This window comes from Pogona vitticeps, chromosome 3 (assembly GCF_051106095.1).
Source record: "Pogona vitticeps strain Pit_001003342236 chromosome 3, PviZW2.1, whole genome shotgun sequence".
NCBI lineage: Eukaryota > Metazoa > Chordata > Lepidosauria > Squamata > Agamidae > Pogona > Pogona vitticeps.
The window spans coordinates 180160379-180177861 of record NC_135785.1 but is presented as its reverse complement, the minus strand read 5'-3'; the positions used below and the strand labels follow the sequence as shown (position 1 = coordinate 180177861).

General features: G+C 40.6%; 1 protein-coding gene across 1 annotated transcript in view; it reads left to right on the top strand.

Moving 5' to 3' along the window:
• PUDP (pseudouridine 5'-phosphatase) overlaps positions 1–17483 on the top strand; it is an 88319-nt gene that overhangs the window by 23665 nt on the left and 47171 nt on the right. Inside the window, exons 2-3 of the mRNA XM_020786967.3 lie at positions 5264–5482; positions 14904–15133. Coding sequence (XP_020642626.2) covers positions 5264–5482; positions 14904–15133 — 449 coding nt within the window. The remainder of the gene's footprint in view (positions 1–5263; positions 5483–14903; positions 15134–17483) is intronic.

Genomic DNA, 17483 nt, shown 5'->3' with positions numbered 1-17483 from the left:
AGTACACAACAGATGTTCAACAATGGCATTATTAATAGATCTGTCTCGAGGTAAAAACACAGTCCATTAATTGCAACAACTTTTATGCCATTGGTGGGAGGAATTCTAACTAGATTTCCAGGAACAGAAGGACTCATTCTGTTTACAGATCAGAACAAGCCCCAATGGAGGATCCCAACAGTGGAAGGAAAAAATATTTTTACCCTTTCTACTGTTTCAGAGATGGAGAACAGATATGCTGTACCTTTGGGACAGATTTTCAAACTACTAACAGGGCAATGGAGAACCAGTAAAAGTCATTTTTTCCTCTACGTCTGTGATGTAAATGTGTCTGAGGGGATACTTCCATCAATGGGAGCAAACTCAACATCTGAGACAATCTCTCTTTGTCCATATTTTGGCACTAAAGAGTGTAAGAATGGGTAATCCCCTCCTTAAGTGATTCTTTTATGTGCAGACACTCAGACTGTAAGAAATAGGGCAGGATCCAGAGTAAGTATCTTAATCATTATGCTTCCAATTACTTTTCACATATGTTTACTAAAGAGCATCATGTGGAAATGCCAAGTTGACAGACATTATGCTTTTTTCCCCCTTTTTTTCTTATTCCATCTTCAGGCTATAAGTCTTGGCACCTTTCAGAGCTGAGTCTCTCATGCTGACTGAAAAGAACATTGTGATGTATAATTTGTATGGCTTTGAAGCATCTATGATTACAAGGGAAAGGTGTCTAACTCTTCTCTGAAGTATCCTGCCCATTATGCTGCTTCTCATATAAGGGGCATCCTGTCATTTTATAGTATAGATTGACATAAATTGTGTCTGACTCCAGGTCAGTGACACAGTTCCAGAACCTAAAAATTTAGAATAGAAACCACTTGGGAATCTGTCTAAAATGTTGAAATCTTCCCTGAGGTAAACAACTGTTGTTCATTTCTTTCAAAAATACATGGATGGAAAAACAGTTTTAACACATTTTACTATCTGTGAAGCAGTAGGCTAGATAACACAAATGTATTTTGTGATACAGTGGAATATATTCAGTCCTCAGCTTTATTCTCTGTGAGGGCCATTTGACATCAAGTCATTGAACTAGCTGTAAGTTTGTGTTCTAGTTTGCTTTTCTTTGGGAAGGAAGTGTATGATATCTATTGGTGGCATAGGCTCCTTAGGCCATAAACATTTGTAAAAGTGGCTGAAATCCTGTTGCTTACCAAAGTAAGTTGCAACAAGAGCAGGCCCATGGAATTAATTGACATTTGACTCAATTCTTCTGTCAATTTCACAGATTTAGTGGTCCTAATTTAGGTAGAATTTACTATGCTAAGCAACAGAATTTCAACCAATATTTCTTCTGCAAAGAAAAATCAAAGAGAAATATTTGTGGAAGATTAGTTGGGTACCAAAAGACATATGAAGAGTCTAGATAATCATAGCATGCACACAGCCATCATCTGCTTTTCACAGTTAAAGTCATTAATATACAATTGAATTCATGCAAGCTGTATTGAGACACATATATCCATTATCTATTCCACAGTGACATTGCTATTGAGCTATGGAAGATGCATCAGCTATTTAAAACAACAAGAAATTAATATGGAATGTATACTTCTTGGTTTCAGTCTTTGAGTTTTGTTATTTCACTTCAAACATGTCTGCAATCATTATGTCTGAAAAAGTGAACAACAGGGTCACACAAAAGTATTTTCATCCTGCATATATCTTTTTGGAAGAGAAATAATTTGGCAGTAGGTAAAATTAAGCTCCTTAACATTCTCATTATGGAATTAAAAGGTTTTGGCTATGTGTGCCATGATGATGCACACGTGGAAGTGAGTCTCAGCCATGTGAACAAGCTGTGATCGGAATGATTCACTATTTGTATGGGAGAGCTCTAATTCAAAAACAGGAGAATCAGTGTGATGTACGAGCCTCGTGGCACAGTGGTTAAAACGAGCCTCGTGGCACAGTGGTTAAAACGCTGTACTGCAGCTAAAACTGTGCTCACGACCTGGGGTTCAAATCCCAGGTAGCCGGCTTAAGGTTGACTCAGCCTTCCATCCTTCCGAGGTCGGTAAAATAAGTACCCAGCTTGCTGGGGGGGCAATGTGTAGCCTGTATAATTAAAAATTGTAAACCGCCCGGAGTGTGCTTGTAGCGCTATGGGGCGGTATATAAGTCCAATAAATAAATAAATAAAATAAATAAAGAAAGAAAGAAAGAAAGAAAGAAAGAAAGAAAGAAATGTAGTAATTAAGAGTATTGGACAGAGACAGGAGATATAAAGGACTGAGATGGGCGTACGTCCAAGCAATTATTGAGCAGGTAGGTCATTGAGTGAGGAGTGCCTGTATTTTTAATACAGCACAGTACAGTGTTTGCAGTTTGTGGATAAGTGAATCAGTGGATATTGATTCAGTGGATATGGGGGTCCTACTGTAATTAAGAAATATGAAATATGAAATATGATTGATTGTCATCTGAACCAATTATAGGGGGGCAGTAGAAATTCTTAGATTTTTTTTAAAATATACTTTAAAGAAAAGTGGTGGCGCTGTGGGCTAAACCGCAGAAGCCTGTGCTGCAGGGTCAGAAGACCAAGCAGTCGTAAGTTCAAATCGACGCGACGGAATGAGCACCCGTCGCCTGTCCCAGCTCCCGCCAACCTAGCAGTTCGAAAGCATGCAAATGCGAGTAGATAAATAGGGACCATCTCGGTGGGAAGGTAAACAGTGTTCCGTGTCTAAATCACACTGGCCATGTGACCACGGAAAGATTGTCTTCGGACAAACACTGGCTCTATGGCTTGAAGAGCGGGATGGGCGCCGCCCCCTAGAGTCGGACACGACTGGACAAAAATTGTCAAGGGGAACCTTTACCTTTATACTTTGTTGGATGATGTATCATTATGATTATATTTGCTTATTTTTAACAAAACTCAAGGAATTCAAGAAAAGCCTTGTTCCTTAGGCAGAAATGTTACATGTATGGATGTGGCCTAAAGAGATCTTACTTACTTTTCAACTCACTTGATTATAGGCTATAGGGCTGTAAGGGAAATATAGTGAGATGTAAATGTAGTGGTGCCACAGGCAACGCTATGGAAACTGTGGCATCTTTTGAAGAACTTTAAAACTCTGTTCAAAGGGAGGAAAAATAAATTACTTTATAGTTTAAATAGAATATATAATGACATCCCTTGAGTAATGGATTTCCTTGTTCATTTGTCATTTTCTGTTCTAAGTAAAGGCTTGACTCCCAATTAAGGCATTGCTTTGTATGCATAGTTATATGTGCATGATGGACTTAAACTTATAATTGAAAATTGCAGCCCCAAACAATGTATTCTTATAGTCTGATAGTCACAGCTTCTTCCAAAAATCCTCCCTAGGAACCACACTTTGTTGTGGTGTTGTGTTGTTCCAGTGCGTGTTGTGCCCAGAGTTAACAAAGGAACAGTATTTTGTGTTGAAGGCAGTCAAATCCTTGTTTTTCCTGTTTTTAAAAAAGAAAGGAGCCATTTGACTCAACTCCTCCACAAGCTTGCAACCCGGTTCTCGGTTTGCCCCTTGCCTGATTTTATTTTCTGGGAGATTCAGTTTTGCTCCCCCACTGAAATGCCAATAAAGATCTGGGCATGATACTGCTAAGTGTGTGAACAAAGGTAAATTCTTATTTGTGTAGGCAGCAGGATTACTCCTACCTATTACCTTGTGTACATTGTGGATTTACTGTAAAACAGTATCATCTGGGAGTTGTTTGGATAGCAAGCACTTATGCAGAGGCAATTCCTGTGAGAATGTAATCTTCAGATCTTCTTTGCAATTTGCTTGATTTGTTGGAACTTTTTGTGCTAGTTATTTTTTGTTTGTAGGAAAAATATTGTACAAGGCAAGCGCTTGAAATATAAGGGCACTGTTTATAGCTGTACACAGGTGACTATGGCACTGTAGCTCAAAATCTATTTACATTTTGCAAGCAAAAGCCACCTATAGCCCTAGAATAGACCACTCACTCAATACGTTACAGCCATTTTGGACAATAGTATTTCCCTGTCCCAGGCTGTGTGGTAGACCTGTGGTCACTTGCATTCAGACCCCCAAATGTAGACAACTAGTGGCACACAACAGGCCACGTTTCATGGATAAGGAGACAGGAATGAGACTATACTGCAAATTTGGATGCCAACTCTGTCCCCACATATACCGTATTTGCCGGTGTACAAGATGACTTTTTTGGCCCCAAAAACATGTCTCCAAGTGTGGGGGTCGTCTTGTACACTGGGTGCACTTCATTTGGGCCAGGAAGGAGCCGCCGCTGTTGAGTGAGTGACGCGGGGCCGCAGTGGCCGGGGAGGAAGGCAGGCAGGCAGTCGGTCCGGATGGAGGGAGGGAAACAGAGCCGGCCATGCCTCAGCGGCCAGAGCCCGCCGCCGGGCTGCCCACCATCCCGCCCCGCTGAGCCAGCTGCGCACTTGCTTGCCCGCCACCTGCCCGCTTCTCCTCCTCCTCCTCCTCCTCCTGCCCACCCAGCCGCTTCCCCTCTTCCTCGCCCTCTCACTGCTGAGCCAGCTGCTCGTTTGCCCGCCCGCCTGGCCGCTTCCCCTCTTCCTCCTCCTCCTCCTCCTGCCGCTGCCCACCCAGCCACTTCCCCTCTTCCTCGCCCTCCTCCCTGCCGGCCATGAACTTCCAGGGCAGGTCCGGGCAGAGCCCCAGGCAGCTGTCGCCGGCGCCGCAGCAGAGCCGTCCACTCTATATTTTGAGTGGAAATGTTGGGGGGGTCGTCTTATTCGCCCAGTTGTCTTGTACGGCGGCAAATACGGTACTCTGGAAGCACCAAACAATGTCATCCAGAACATCGGAGACATATCCTCTTATTCATCTGCAATGTGACCTATTTCATTTTCTTTGCCAGCCATGCTCCTTTGTATTCTACTTAGGGCAGTCCATATGCAAGAGAATAAATACATATGGCTAAATATTTCAATCAGTGTGTAAGAGGAAGTGGATTGTAAATGCTAAAGCTCACACTGAAATACATCTGTTAGTTTTTAAGGTGCCATGAACACCTTTGTTTTTGTTTTAGTTTTGTTATCCATGCAACACAAAAGTTTATCTGAGAAATTAAATTGTCTCATTGTAAACTATGTGGTATATGGCTAGCAGTGTGGTATGGTGGTGGTATGGGCCCATGTCCAATGTGTTGAAGTGAAAGTATTTCTGGTAAAATGCTTCTAAACTCAGTTTTCCTCCTTCACCAGATACTGAGCATCTTTATACTGTCGTGTATCAAGAAGTCTGTGGTCGTTTTGGAAAGACCTACACCTGGGACGTGAAATCTTTAGCAATGGGTAAAAAAGCATTGGAAGGAGCAGAGATCATTCGAGATGCCTTAGACCTTCCTATCACCAAAGAAGAATTACTGCAAGAATGTCAAATTAAACAAGAGAAATTATTTCCCACAGCTGAATTGATGCCAGGTTGTATTTTTTCTTAGCAAATTAATTGTCATTTAAATTCTACCAGCTCTTTTTTGCAGATTTAAAGCAAAATTGAGGGTGGGGGCTGGTTGCTTTCCGATTGCCTTAGAAGTCAGAAGAAAATTGACATTTAAACCATTATTAAGATATCTTCTGAGAACAGAATAATAAGTATGATCCACTTAACAGCAGTTCATTCTGTAGTCTTCTATTTTGGAAGAAAGAAGACATGCTCTCTTTGATAGCTCTGACTATGTCGATGGCTATTACAAAATGTATTAAGCTGTTCCTAGATATTTCATAATGACTTCTTTTTAAAATGTGCAAATTTATTTGTATATTTTATTTATTTTAGATATGTATTATCTCTTGTGAAACGCCATACATGTAAGGAAAGTTGTGTATTTGGTAACATAACTTTCTGGTCATCTCTTGTATACCCAGGCAGGCAACTGAGTGTGTGACCTGGGTATATCTGAGTGTGTGACAGGCAGCTGAACAATTGCACACATCAGTTAACGCAAATTTTGATCTTATACTGTGAAACCAAATAAGATTCTGGCTAGTGTGCTTACTATAATATTGCTAATCAGTTTATATAAACATGTACAGTATAAAAGGCAGTATAAAACATACATTGTGCAATATAAAAAAACAGGAAAAATACCTTTAAAGCAATTAAATGATTAAAAGCATCTGAGCAAGAGAGAAGACATTAAACTATGGAAGGCTTACATCAATAAACAGCTTTTTGAGAGGTCTGTTCTCTAATATGTTTTTGAGAGTACAGTTCTGCCTCTCCAGTTACCTGAGAGAGAGGTGCTATCACTTGAAAGTCCTGCCTCCCTGATCTTTGGCATCTTGCAGGCTACAAAACAACAAACAAACAAACAAAAGGACTCCAATGAGGATCTTTGTAGTTAACTAGGGAAAGAAATCTTCCAAGTATCCTGTTGAAACTGAACGTGGTGTTAGAGCTCAGAAATACTCTACATACTCAGTAGCAGCTTATGGGCAGCCAGTGCAATTCTTACCTCCATATTCCGCCGCTCGCGCTAGCTACTACATTCTGCACTAGCTGTGGCCCTTTGAAGCAGGTACAAGGGCAGCCCCACATAGAATATGTTACAGAACTCTTAATTATATGCCACCAAGTCAGCTCTGACTTGTGGCATACCTCGCAGGGTTTTCTGGGTGTATGTATGGTACTCAGAAGTGGTTTTCCAGTTTCTCCTGATGATGGCACACTGGGACTGAGCAGCTTGGCCAGGGAGGCACAGGCGTTGGGGTACTTGAGCCCACCAGTTGCACACACTCTGTATGATCTCTCCTGCAAGGCACAGTGAAAATTTGAACATCTGCGGCCACATGCTCATACCCAGTGAGCTATACCAGATATAACCGAACGTATTAGTGCCGGGGTCATAGACAGAAATCTGCCCTTATCTATCAATGGGTATAGTTCATGTCTGAATGAAAGCTGGTAATGGGAATACTAAGCTACCGAAACCATCAAGGTCTGCAAAAAACAGATCAAGAAACAGTTCCATATTGCATAGCTGCTCCTTCAGAAAGAGTGCTGGGTATGTGCTGGGGCATAAACGTTACGCTGAAATAGGATGGAACAAACCAAATGGTGGAAATTGATGAAGTAAAGTTGTCTAACCTCCCAAATTTTTGCTTTTTCAAGCCCACTGAATAACTGCTCTAAACTCATTTGTTACACCAGTAGTAGGAAATTAGAGATATAGTCCTTTCCCCGACTGGCCTCCTGTTACTTCTGAGGAAATACTGGATTTAATCAGCTCACTGAAGTCTGGTAAGGCCCCAGGCCCTGATCAAGTCCTCACTGAGATTCTGACCAGTAACCCCCACTGGTGGTCTCATTCCTTGGCTAACTTTTTCACCTTAGTTAACCACTCTGGCATCCTTCCTAACTCTTGGTTAATCTCCACTCTGATTCCAATATTCAAAAAAGGTGATCCCTCTCTCCCTAGCAACTACCGCCCAATTAGCCTTCTATCTTTTATTGGCAAACTTTACTCAAAATCTCTTCTAGCCAAACTTTCTGCCTGGGCTTCTTCCATTAATCTTCCGGGGAAAGAGCAAATTGGCTTCCGCTCTGGAGCCTCTACTCTTGATCACGCTTTACTTTTATCCCATTTAGTTGAAAAATATTCCATTCATCACAAATCTAGTTTGTTTGCTGCTTTTGTTGACCTTCAAGGTGCCTTCGACTCTGTTAACAGATCCCTCTTATGGGACAAACTATCTCAATGGGGCATTGATCCTCGACTACTCTTTCTGCTTAGGCGTCTCCACTCTTCAAACACATGTCAGATTCGCCTCCCAAACTCCAATACACTAACTGATAGATTTCAAGTTAACAGGGGTGTCCGTCAAGGGTGTATATTAGCCCCCTTACTGTTCAACTTATTCCTTGCAGATCTCCCTCCTTTCTTATGTAAAGCTACTAACTCTTCCCCCTCTCTTAACGGTGCCCCTCTCTCAGTTCTCCTCTATGCTGACGATGCAGTCCTGCTCTCCCTCTCCAAAGCCGGGCTGAGTCTTCTTCTAGCCAAATTTCAAGACTACTGCTCCATCAACGATCTTAGCATAAATTCTTCCAAAACTAAAATAGTTGTTTTTTCTAAATCTAGCCCTCTATCCACTTGGACAGTTGGTACACAATCCTACCAACAAGTACCAACCTTTAAATACCTCGGGCTCACTTTCCATTTCAAACTAAACTGGGCCTCACACAAAAAATCGGTCATTTCCACATCAACATCCCAACTCAATGCAATTTCTAAATTCCATTACTTCTCGGGCAACCAGTTTGTCCCAGCAGCCTTGCATATTTTCCAGTGCAAACTCCTATCCCACCTTTTTTATGGGGTCCCCATCTGGATAGAGGCTGTAAACCACGACATTGACTCCATTGCCGCTGTCTTCTTTAGAAAGATCTTAGGTGTTCCCAATATGATTCGCCTCTCCACCCTGGTACTTGAATTGGGAACCCACCTTCCTTCTACTCTTGCCTGGGTCTCCACTTTCAAATACTGGCTCCGTATCCATCTCCACTCTAATTCCATTTCTCTTCTCTTTGACCTTCTTAGTGACTCCTACACTTCGAATTGGTTTAAACTGATTGACTCCAAACTTCTATCCCTAGGACTGAACTTAGAATCCCTTTTCGACCTGGGATTACAACAGGCCCATTCCTTGATCAAACACAAACTTTGGCAGCTTGAGTTTGAGTCACTTTCAGCTGACTTACTGTAAACCCCACTTGTTCTCCCCTTTTTTTCAGTCTTCCTCCTTCCCTAGGACGCCCTTCTAACTATTTCTCTTCACTGACCAACCCTGGTCAGAGAAGAGCATTTATGTTAGCTCGCCTCAATATCTTCCCTTCGGCGGTTCATGCAGGCCGATTCGCTAAGATCCCCCGTGCAAATAGGCTCTGCTTTTTCTGTCATACCCTCCCAGATTCCCTGGACCATATTTTATTTCATTGCCCGGCGCATTCATCTCTGAGAAAGCTGTTTCTCGAACCGTGGCTTTCTTTTTTGCCCAACTCCCTATCCTTTTTCCTGAATGATTCTTGCCCACGGATTACATCTGCCGTTGCAAGATATCTTTTGGAAATTTCCAATTTAACCCATTACCTATGATACTATTTGTTGAGTGTATCTCCTATTTTACGTTTACTCTGATCATTGCTTGGCTTGTACCTATGTTTTGTTGTTGTCCGTTTATATGCCAATAAAGGTTTCGAAATCGAAATCAAATCATCCTTTCTGCTTCTTAATTCATTACTGTTTATATGATGTCAGTGTGCTCCATGTGCTCAAATCTGTATTTGAAGATCAGTGCCAGCATGCATTGAAATTATGCTTGTGCCTTTCGAAAGATGCAAACACGACCATATGTGCCCCTTTTTGACTTTTTGAGTTCAAAGTTGTGATCCTAAAAACCTGAGCAGACTTAACAGATTTCCTTCCATGATTTCTTAAAGGCCATTAAATGTACCAAGCAGTTTGAAATAGATTTTACGTTGTTGGCAAGAAAGCAATGCACAATTCAGCAGCAATTTATAATGACCATATATTGAGACTGATGGGAACCTGCTTTTTTTTCCCCAGCCTGAAAAAGAAGTAATTGCTCATAAACCAGTGGGTGGCTGAAATACTGTGCATTTGTGTGGGGCTGGAAGGGGAATATACACTAAACCTGTCATCAGTTATATGTTTTCTGTTTCTGCTTTTATTCTGTTTTGGTTGCTAAACTATTAAGTGTTAAAAGACAAGTACTGCTCAGTGGATTTGTCAAAAAGAGCGATGCTTTTTCCATACAGGTTGTTTTGCAACATAAAACAGTGTGATACTACAAATTTGTTGTTTTAATGACTTTCTGAAAGTGACTCCATGCCACTTTGTTGTACATGGAAAATTGTAATACTTTGTTTCCAATGTGTAGTTCTAGTTATTAGCACATACGCATGTATACACATTTTGAAGAAGCAGAAGTAGCTGATGTTCCTTGTTTGTTACATCTGTTGCGGGTTTGCTGTTTGTTTGAAAAATGGAACAGATTCAGTTTTTTTTAATTATCTGTCTAAATCCCTGGGAGCTATTGCATCCCTAAGATAATGGGTTCTGATCATCTGTTTTAACCATCAGAAGATGATTCAGAGGCACTTACACAATCTTCTCCAGATTGCTAATTTTAGCTAACACAGTGCTAGAAGTCCCTGTTTGATGGGAGCTTCTCGTATATGCTGCAATTGAGTTTGATTGGTCAAGACACAAGAACAAAATGGAAGCTCAGTGTCACCAAATTCCACATGGATTTAGTGGAACAATAAATGTATCATCCAGAGGAAGTGACTCACCACTGCACCTCCCCAAAAGCTAATAATTAAATTAACTGCTAAATTGAACATTTTAGAGTGATATTTCAGGTAGGAGCTCAGACAGAAGTGATTCCATGCCATTTTTTAAAAATTCCTGAACACAGACAGGTATTATGTTGTTTACAATAAGTATTTTAATTTACTGGTATCCTTGACATGCTTGTTGTAAATGCTTGGGGACTCTTATTGGTGTTCAGCAGAGGCATATTAAAGCATGTAACTTCTCTTATGGGATCAGAAGTGATGCTGCCACCTCCATGCAGAGAAACTTAAGCCTCAAAGGCCATGTTACTAGTTTACTTTTAAACCAAGAAAATTGGATGATCCACAGTATAGAGAAGAAAATATCATGCCTTGCTGGCTCTCAAGATGGAGAGTGCCCTCAGAACATTACTACCCAAATGGCCTGGTGGCTACAGTTGTGGTTGTCCTCCTAAGATTCCCTGAATGTTTTATTTTAATTCATTGCAAAAAAATACCATAGTACATTCTAGAAAGTGCTTCTTTTATAAAAGCTACAGTGTCACAAAACAGCAGCTGGGTAGCATTTCAGCTGCTGGGGGTACAGAGCAGACTTCTCAGTTCACTATCAGCAGTAAGTCCTTGGCATGCGCCTTAGGATGCCGTGGATTTGGTGCCAAGTGGCTTAAGATGCATCGTCGAAATGGCTTTATTTTTTAATAATTTATAGTTACGAGTGCTTTTCAAAGAGCATGGATGATCTTTAATTGCTTCGCCCAGTTGCATCATGAGGAGAAATGGAAAATGGAAAGTATTTAGTAGCAGCTGGAAGACTGTTAATTCAGAACATTTTCCTCGCTCCTGCCGCTGAAGAGAGAGCTATTGTCCAAAGTCAGTACAGTATTATATTCATAGCTCAGTCCATAGGCACTTTTTAAAGGTGGCTTTTTGACGTGTTTCACTGTAGAAAGGTATGGCTTGCCCCATGATCTTGTGTCAGAGTGCGGCTTTTCAGAGATTCAGTCAGCTGCATGCACCTGGCTAGTATGATATTTATGCTTAAATTTCCCCAGTAATTCAAAGATATATGCCTTTGGGGTTTTAAAGTGTACCAAGAGTCTGTATCAGGCTCCCATCATACCTAGCCATTACAGCAAATGGTGAGAAATGTTGGGAATTGCAATTCAACACCATTTGAGGCAGGTCACTATAATTTGGCCACCCTGATCTGCATAACTTTAATCATTTATCTGCTGTACAAGAACTGCTGGATAGTTCAGTGGTTTGGGTCTCTGGCTGCGCAGTTAGAGGTTGGGTGTTCAGTTCCCCTCTGTGCCTTCTTGACAAGGGCTGGACTCGATGATCCATAGGGTCCCCTCCAGCTCTGCAGTTTTATGATGATAATAATGATGAATATGTGGAGTGTGTCAGGATTCAGGATGAGTGGAACTAGTTAGAATTATGTGAATTTCTTCCCATGTGATTCTAATTGCATGAAAAAAAACAGAATGTCTACATAGGGCTTGAGGAGGATGTGAGTATCCATGGATAATCAAGAGTGTTGAAGTATAGAAATGAGCCTCTGTTTCAAAGCCGCTTTCATTCCTGCCTTGCTTAATCAGTTTGACTCAACTGTTCTTCAGACACATGTCAATCAGAATTGATTAACAGGTGGATTCCCCCCCCCAAAAAAATCAGTTTTTAAGCTTCTCTTTTTCTTAAAAGTAGCCCAGACTGTTTTACAGTGAAATATAGATAGATCGCATAAATATTAATAAACATTGAAGCCATGACAACTGTATCAGTCAAATACAGCGCTGCTTTTTAAGTTTGAAAAGGCAAGGGGAAGGGGGATTTGAACATTTAAAACAATATACAGTATTCCATTTATTGGTTGTTGTGGGTTTTTCGGGCTCTTTGGCCGTGTTCTGAAGGTTGTTCTTCCTGTGGCCGGCATCTTCAGAGGACAGCACTCTGTGCTGTGGTGTAGTTGGCAATACTGCACTCCCAAGCCAACTACACCAGAGCACAGAGTGCTGTCCTCTGAAGATGCCAGCCACAAAGACTGGCGAAATGTCAGGAAGAACAACCTTCAGAACATGGCCAAAGAGCCTGAAAAACCCACAACAACCATGAGATCTCGGCCGTGAAAGCCTTCACGAATACATTCCATTTATTATTTTGATTGTCTCTTTTGACTGAACAAACCATCAGATGGATTGGGCTTCAGGAAACACCAGTCTGTCTTTCACCGGGGGCATCTCCAGAGCACAACAAAATGGTCTTGTACTTTTATGCCATTCAACTAAATGAAGTCTGCAAAATAGTTTTGAATATTTATAATCCTCCAAACAAGACTGTTTATTGTTGACTTCATGTGCAGCTTGGTCACTGTGAGGCCTTTCTGGCAAGTCCTTGACGGGCACTTACTTGAAAACTAAGTGAAGTGGGTTGTGTTCCTGGAACTGGACAGAGAGAGAGCCAGACACAAAGCCGTTAATTTCACAATTTGCCACTCCTACCTTATCTTATGGAGATACAGACAATGTGTTGGCAGCATGATGAAAGCATTTGGATTATGCTCCTAGGTAGTATACATTCTTTATTTAGTTGCAAATCAATGTGTTCTAATTGCTGAAAGCAGCTTATTAGTATGTGAGCTTGGTCAGGAAATTATAAGGTAGGGCACTTGATTTAGCTCATTGATTTTAATAGGCATGATTTAAATCAATCCCTCCTGGTTTTAATCAGTTAACTTTTATCTCTAATGATTGAAACAACCAGGTATTTAGAAAGACTAATTTTTGGATTTCACTTCACAGATACTGATTTTATAAACAAATGGTTGTGGTGATATTTATATCATTTTGAGGAATGTACGGACAGCTTTATTTTGTGTTTATCAACCCAGAGGCTTCCTGAGTGATGCTGTTTTTCCTTTTACCCGAGTTTCCAAACTCACATTTGGAAATATGGATAAATTTACTAAGCAGCTGTTTATGTGAATAAAAGCATAATAATTTTTTCCAGTTAGCAGTGCAGGTATAGAAGAGATTGCTTTTAGGGAAAAAAAACACAGTATCTTAAGTATAGTGGCCAAACTCCTGTTGCTTAGTGAAATAAATCACACTAAAGTAGGTACATTTAATCAAGTTTTTTTTTTTGGTAAATCATCTCTGTAAGTTCCATTGATTCAAATGGGCCTACTCTAACTGCAATGTATAGTATTAAAGTAGGTCACAGTTAGAAAAGGCCCTTTTGAATCAATGGAACTTACAGAGAAATTGACTTGACAGATTTCCATTGATTAAGTGAGCTTACTCTAGTATGATTTATTACACTAAGCAACAGGATTTTAGTTACTGTATAGTAGTATGAGGCTGTACTGCAACAAAAAATGACATTTCTAGTGTGCAAGAAGGGGCTTTAAAGGTCACTGCTTATGTTTGAAGCCCCATATGAAGAGAGTTACTCAGAAGAGCAACTCTAACTATTAGAAAAATCTTTAAGAACATTTTAGTGTATACATTAATATCAGATAGTAGTTATTGAACACGTTATGGGGAAAATAAGTCATTAGCGTTTTTGTATACTTCAGTTTAGTCATCAATTCAAATGAAGATTGCAGCCAAAGGAATCAGAAAAAGACTAAAACTAGGAAGGGTAGCTGTAAAGAAACTAGAAAAGATCCTAAAATGTAAGAAAACCTCAATGGAGACTATGCTGTTTCTAACTGCCGTGTGTAGATGTCAGAATTTGAAAGTGGGGAAGGCTGAAATGAAAAGTGATTAATTTGAAACACGGTACTGAAGAAGAGCTTTATGCACATGATGGACTGCCAGAAAGAGTTGAGTGCCAATCAAATAAACTCTCCTTAGATAGAAGCAATTATGGCTAAATTGAGATTGTTGTACTTCAGGTATACCATGAGATTATGAGACCCACTGCAAAAGACACTAATGCTGGGAAACATTAAAGGTTACACAGGTGATGGGTTGACTCAATAAAGGAAGTCACAGCCTTCATTTCCAAGAGCTAAGCAGGACTGTTAACAACAGAACCTTTTGGACATCCCTAATTCATAGGGTCACCATAAGTCGGATGCAACCTGTGGCACATAATGGCAGTAACAACAAATTCATTTCATTTAGTGTAAATGTTGTGGATTTGTTTATCCTAACTTGTCTTTCATGAGTGGCAGAACTGCTGCCAAGTCAAATGACACAGGAAACAACTCCTAAACCATTGATTTAGTTATTAAGCTAAACTGAATTTATATCCTAGGTGGAAAGGTGTAAACCTCAGGTAACTTTCTGTAATCTTAACTGACTATATGTGCAGGTTGAAAGAGAGAAATAACTAATACTGACTCATATATGCATTTTATAAGTAAAGTGAGAAAGGACAAGAAAGCAGGCATATGCTAAGACAGGAAATAGATATATATGTTGTGAGTGAGGCGGGGTACGGAATCAGTAAATCTGCCACCTCTGTTTTTGCTCAACTGAGTGTATTTTAACATGTTCATATATTTTGGTGTCATAGGAGTTGAAAAACTAATCCGCCATCTACATCAACACAACATACCGATAGCTGTTGCCACTAGCTCGTCTCGAGTGACATTTGAAATGAAAACAAGTCGACACAAAGACTTCTTTAATTTATTTCATCATATTGTGTTGGGAGATGACCCTGAAGTGAAGAATGGCAAGCCAGAGCCTGATGTGTTTATAGTCTGTGCAAAGAGATTTAATCCTCCTCCACCTCCAGAAAAGGTAGGAATAATCGTAAGAATAGAAACAGCAGTGATCTATAATCCAGGGCATGTTCTGCTCTTCATTTGTTATTTAATAGAGCAAATTCTAGGAGAGCTTTGAAAGCAACTTTTTTAAAAAAAGCAGAAGGAGAATATTGGCAAAAATCTTTTTATTGTAAATGAAGGTTTGTAATGCAAATGCATATTGATTTGCTGCTTTGTACTGCAGAGAAACAAGAACTTCTTGCAAGGTCTTTATAACTCTGAATGCTAAAGTTTAGAAGCCAGTAGCTCCCCACCCCCTGCTGCATCTGAGATTTTCTGTACAAATGCAGGTGACCTCTTAAATGGAATATGGCCTTATCTAGCCTTTCATGACATTTTTGTTTTGTATACTGAATTTGAAGTAATTATATTTTGTATGGAGTTTCAGCTGTTTTATCTGAACAGAGTGAAGATGTTTGCCCCAGGTGCTTGCAACAAAGAAGCAAGACTCTATTTTTGGTTGTTGTTGAATGGACAGCAGATGAATTAACTCTAACTTTAACTGTAGAGGATGCTAGTCTCCCTCCTTATGGTTTGGATTGTTCTTGGTTGAAAGCATTGGAGCATTCCTCTTTCCACCTCCTTCCATTTCAAAGAGTGATTTTCTTTGCTCAGAGCCACTAAATAGGTGATGCTTTCTCAAGAGTATAGTTTCTGTCCACTTAGGTGGACTTTGATGGTTAGGCATGAGCATGTCTCCTTTCATCTTTATATGTCCTTCAAGCTTCACCAGACTCATATGTATCTGTCTAAGATGTCGTTTCTAGGTTTTCTTCTGACTTAAATGATGGTGATGGCTGGTGGAGCAGAAGGTACACCAGCCAAAGGTGGGAGGAAGCTGGGGTTATATTCCCAGACACATGGAGGCAGGCAAGCATTCACACATACACACAGAGGCAGGCTTTCACTCACCCCTTTTCTGTTAATTCACTCTACAACATGGTTGTCGTCATTTAGTCGTTTAGCTGTGTCTGACTCCTCGTGGACCCCATGGACCAGAGCACGCCAGGCCCTCCTGTCTTCCACTGCCTCCCAGAGTTGTGTCAAATTTATGTTGGTAGCTTCGATGACACTGTCCAATCATCTCATCCTCTGTCGTCCCCTTCTCCTCTTGCCTTCACACTTTCCCAACATCAAGGTCTTTTCCAAGGAGTCTTCTCTTCTCATGAGATAGCCAAAGTATTGGAGCCTCAGCTTCAGGATCTGTCCTTCCAGTGAGCACTCGGGTTGATTTCCTTTAGAATTGATAGGTTTGTTCTCCTTGCAGTCCAGGGGACTCTCAAGAGCCTCCTCCAGCACCACAATTAAAAGGCATCAATTCTTCGGTGGTCAGCTTTCTTTATGGTCCAGCTCTCACTTCCATACATCACAACAGGAAAAACCATAGCTTTGACTATTCGGACTTTTGTTGCCGCTGCTTTTTAAGATGCTGTCAAGATTTGTCATCACTTTCCTCCCAAGAAGCAGGAGTCTTTTAATTTCGTGGCTGCAACATGGTACCTTCCCCCAAATTGGAAGTGTTCCAATTACTGCTGCTTCCCTCCTGGTGTGAGGCAAGAAACATGGACAGAGGCCTGATCCTCTGACTCTAGGAAGTGGGCAAGCAGAAGTGGGTAGACTAGGATAATTGAACCTTGAAGTAAGGCTAGTTCCTGTTTTCCCTAATGTATCAGATTCTACTACTAACTGTCCTTTCCATGATACAGGCAGGAAAACATGCACACCCTTAATTCTGCCACCAATGCAAATGCAGATGGTTTCCACTGTAGTGCAGGGCACGCTGCATGGGTGATGAGGGAGTGGGTTTCAGCCAGCCACACCTTGCTTCTTTGTCAGAAGCAAAATTTCACCCTTGTCTCCACTCCTTCTCTGAAATCAAAAGGTCAGTGAACCTAAACAGATCTTTCTGTTGCAAAACGCCTTGCTGGTTCCACTTTCTTAGTAATTTGAAGTCATGATTTTTGATGATTTAAATGGTGTGAAAGTTTGTAGATTACATACTTCTTTATATAGCTTCTTGCATAGATTACACTGGATGACAAAGCTGGACTGTTGGGTGCAAGTTGCCATTAAAGGGTTTAGCAGTAAATACATGCGCTTATATACCAGGCAAGAGCTGCAATCTGTAGAGGTCTTTTATTTATATTTCTCTGAGTCTCTGGTTTACAAGCTGTGTGTAATTGGCTAATTTGTGCTGCCCTAATGTGGCACTCTTTAGTTGTATCCATTAAAACTTAGTGCCAATTATATAGGTCACTTTAAGCTTTCCCTGGAGTGCTTGAATTTTTATTTTCTTTTATTTTACTTTTTGTGTAGAATGCTTT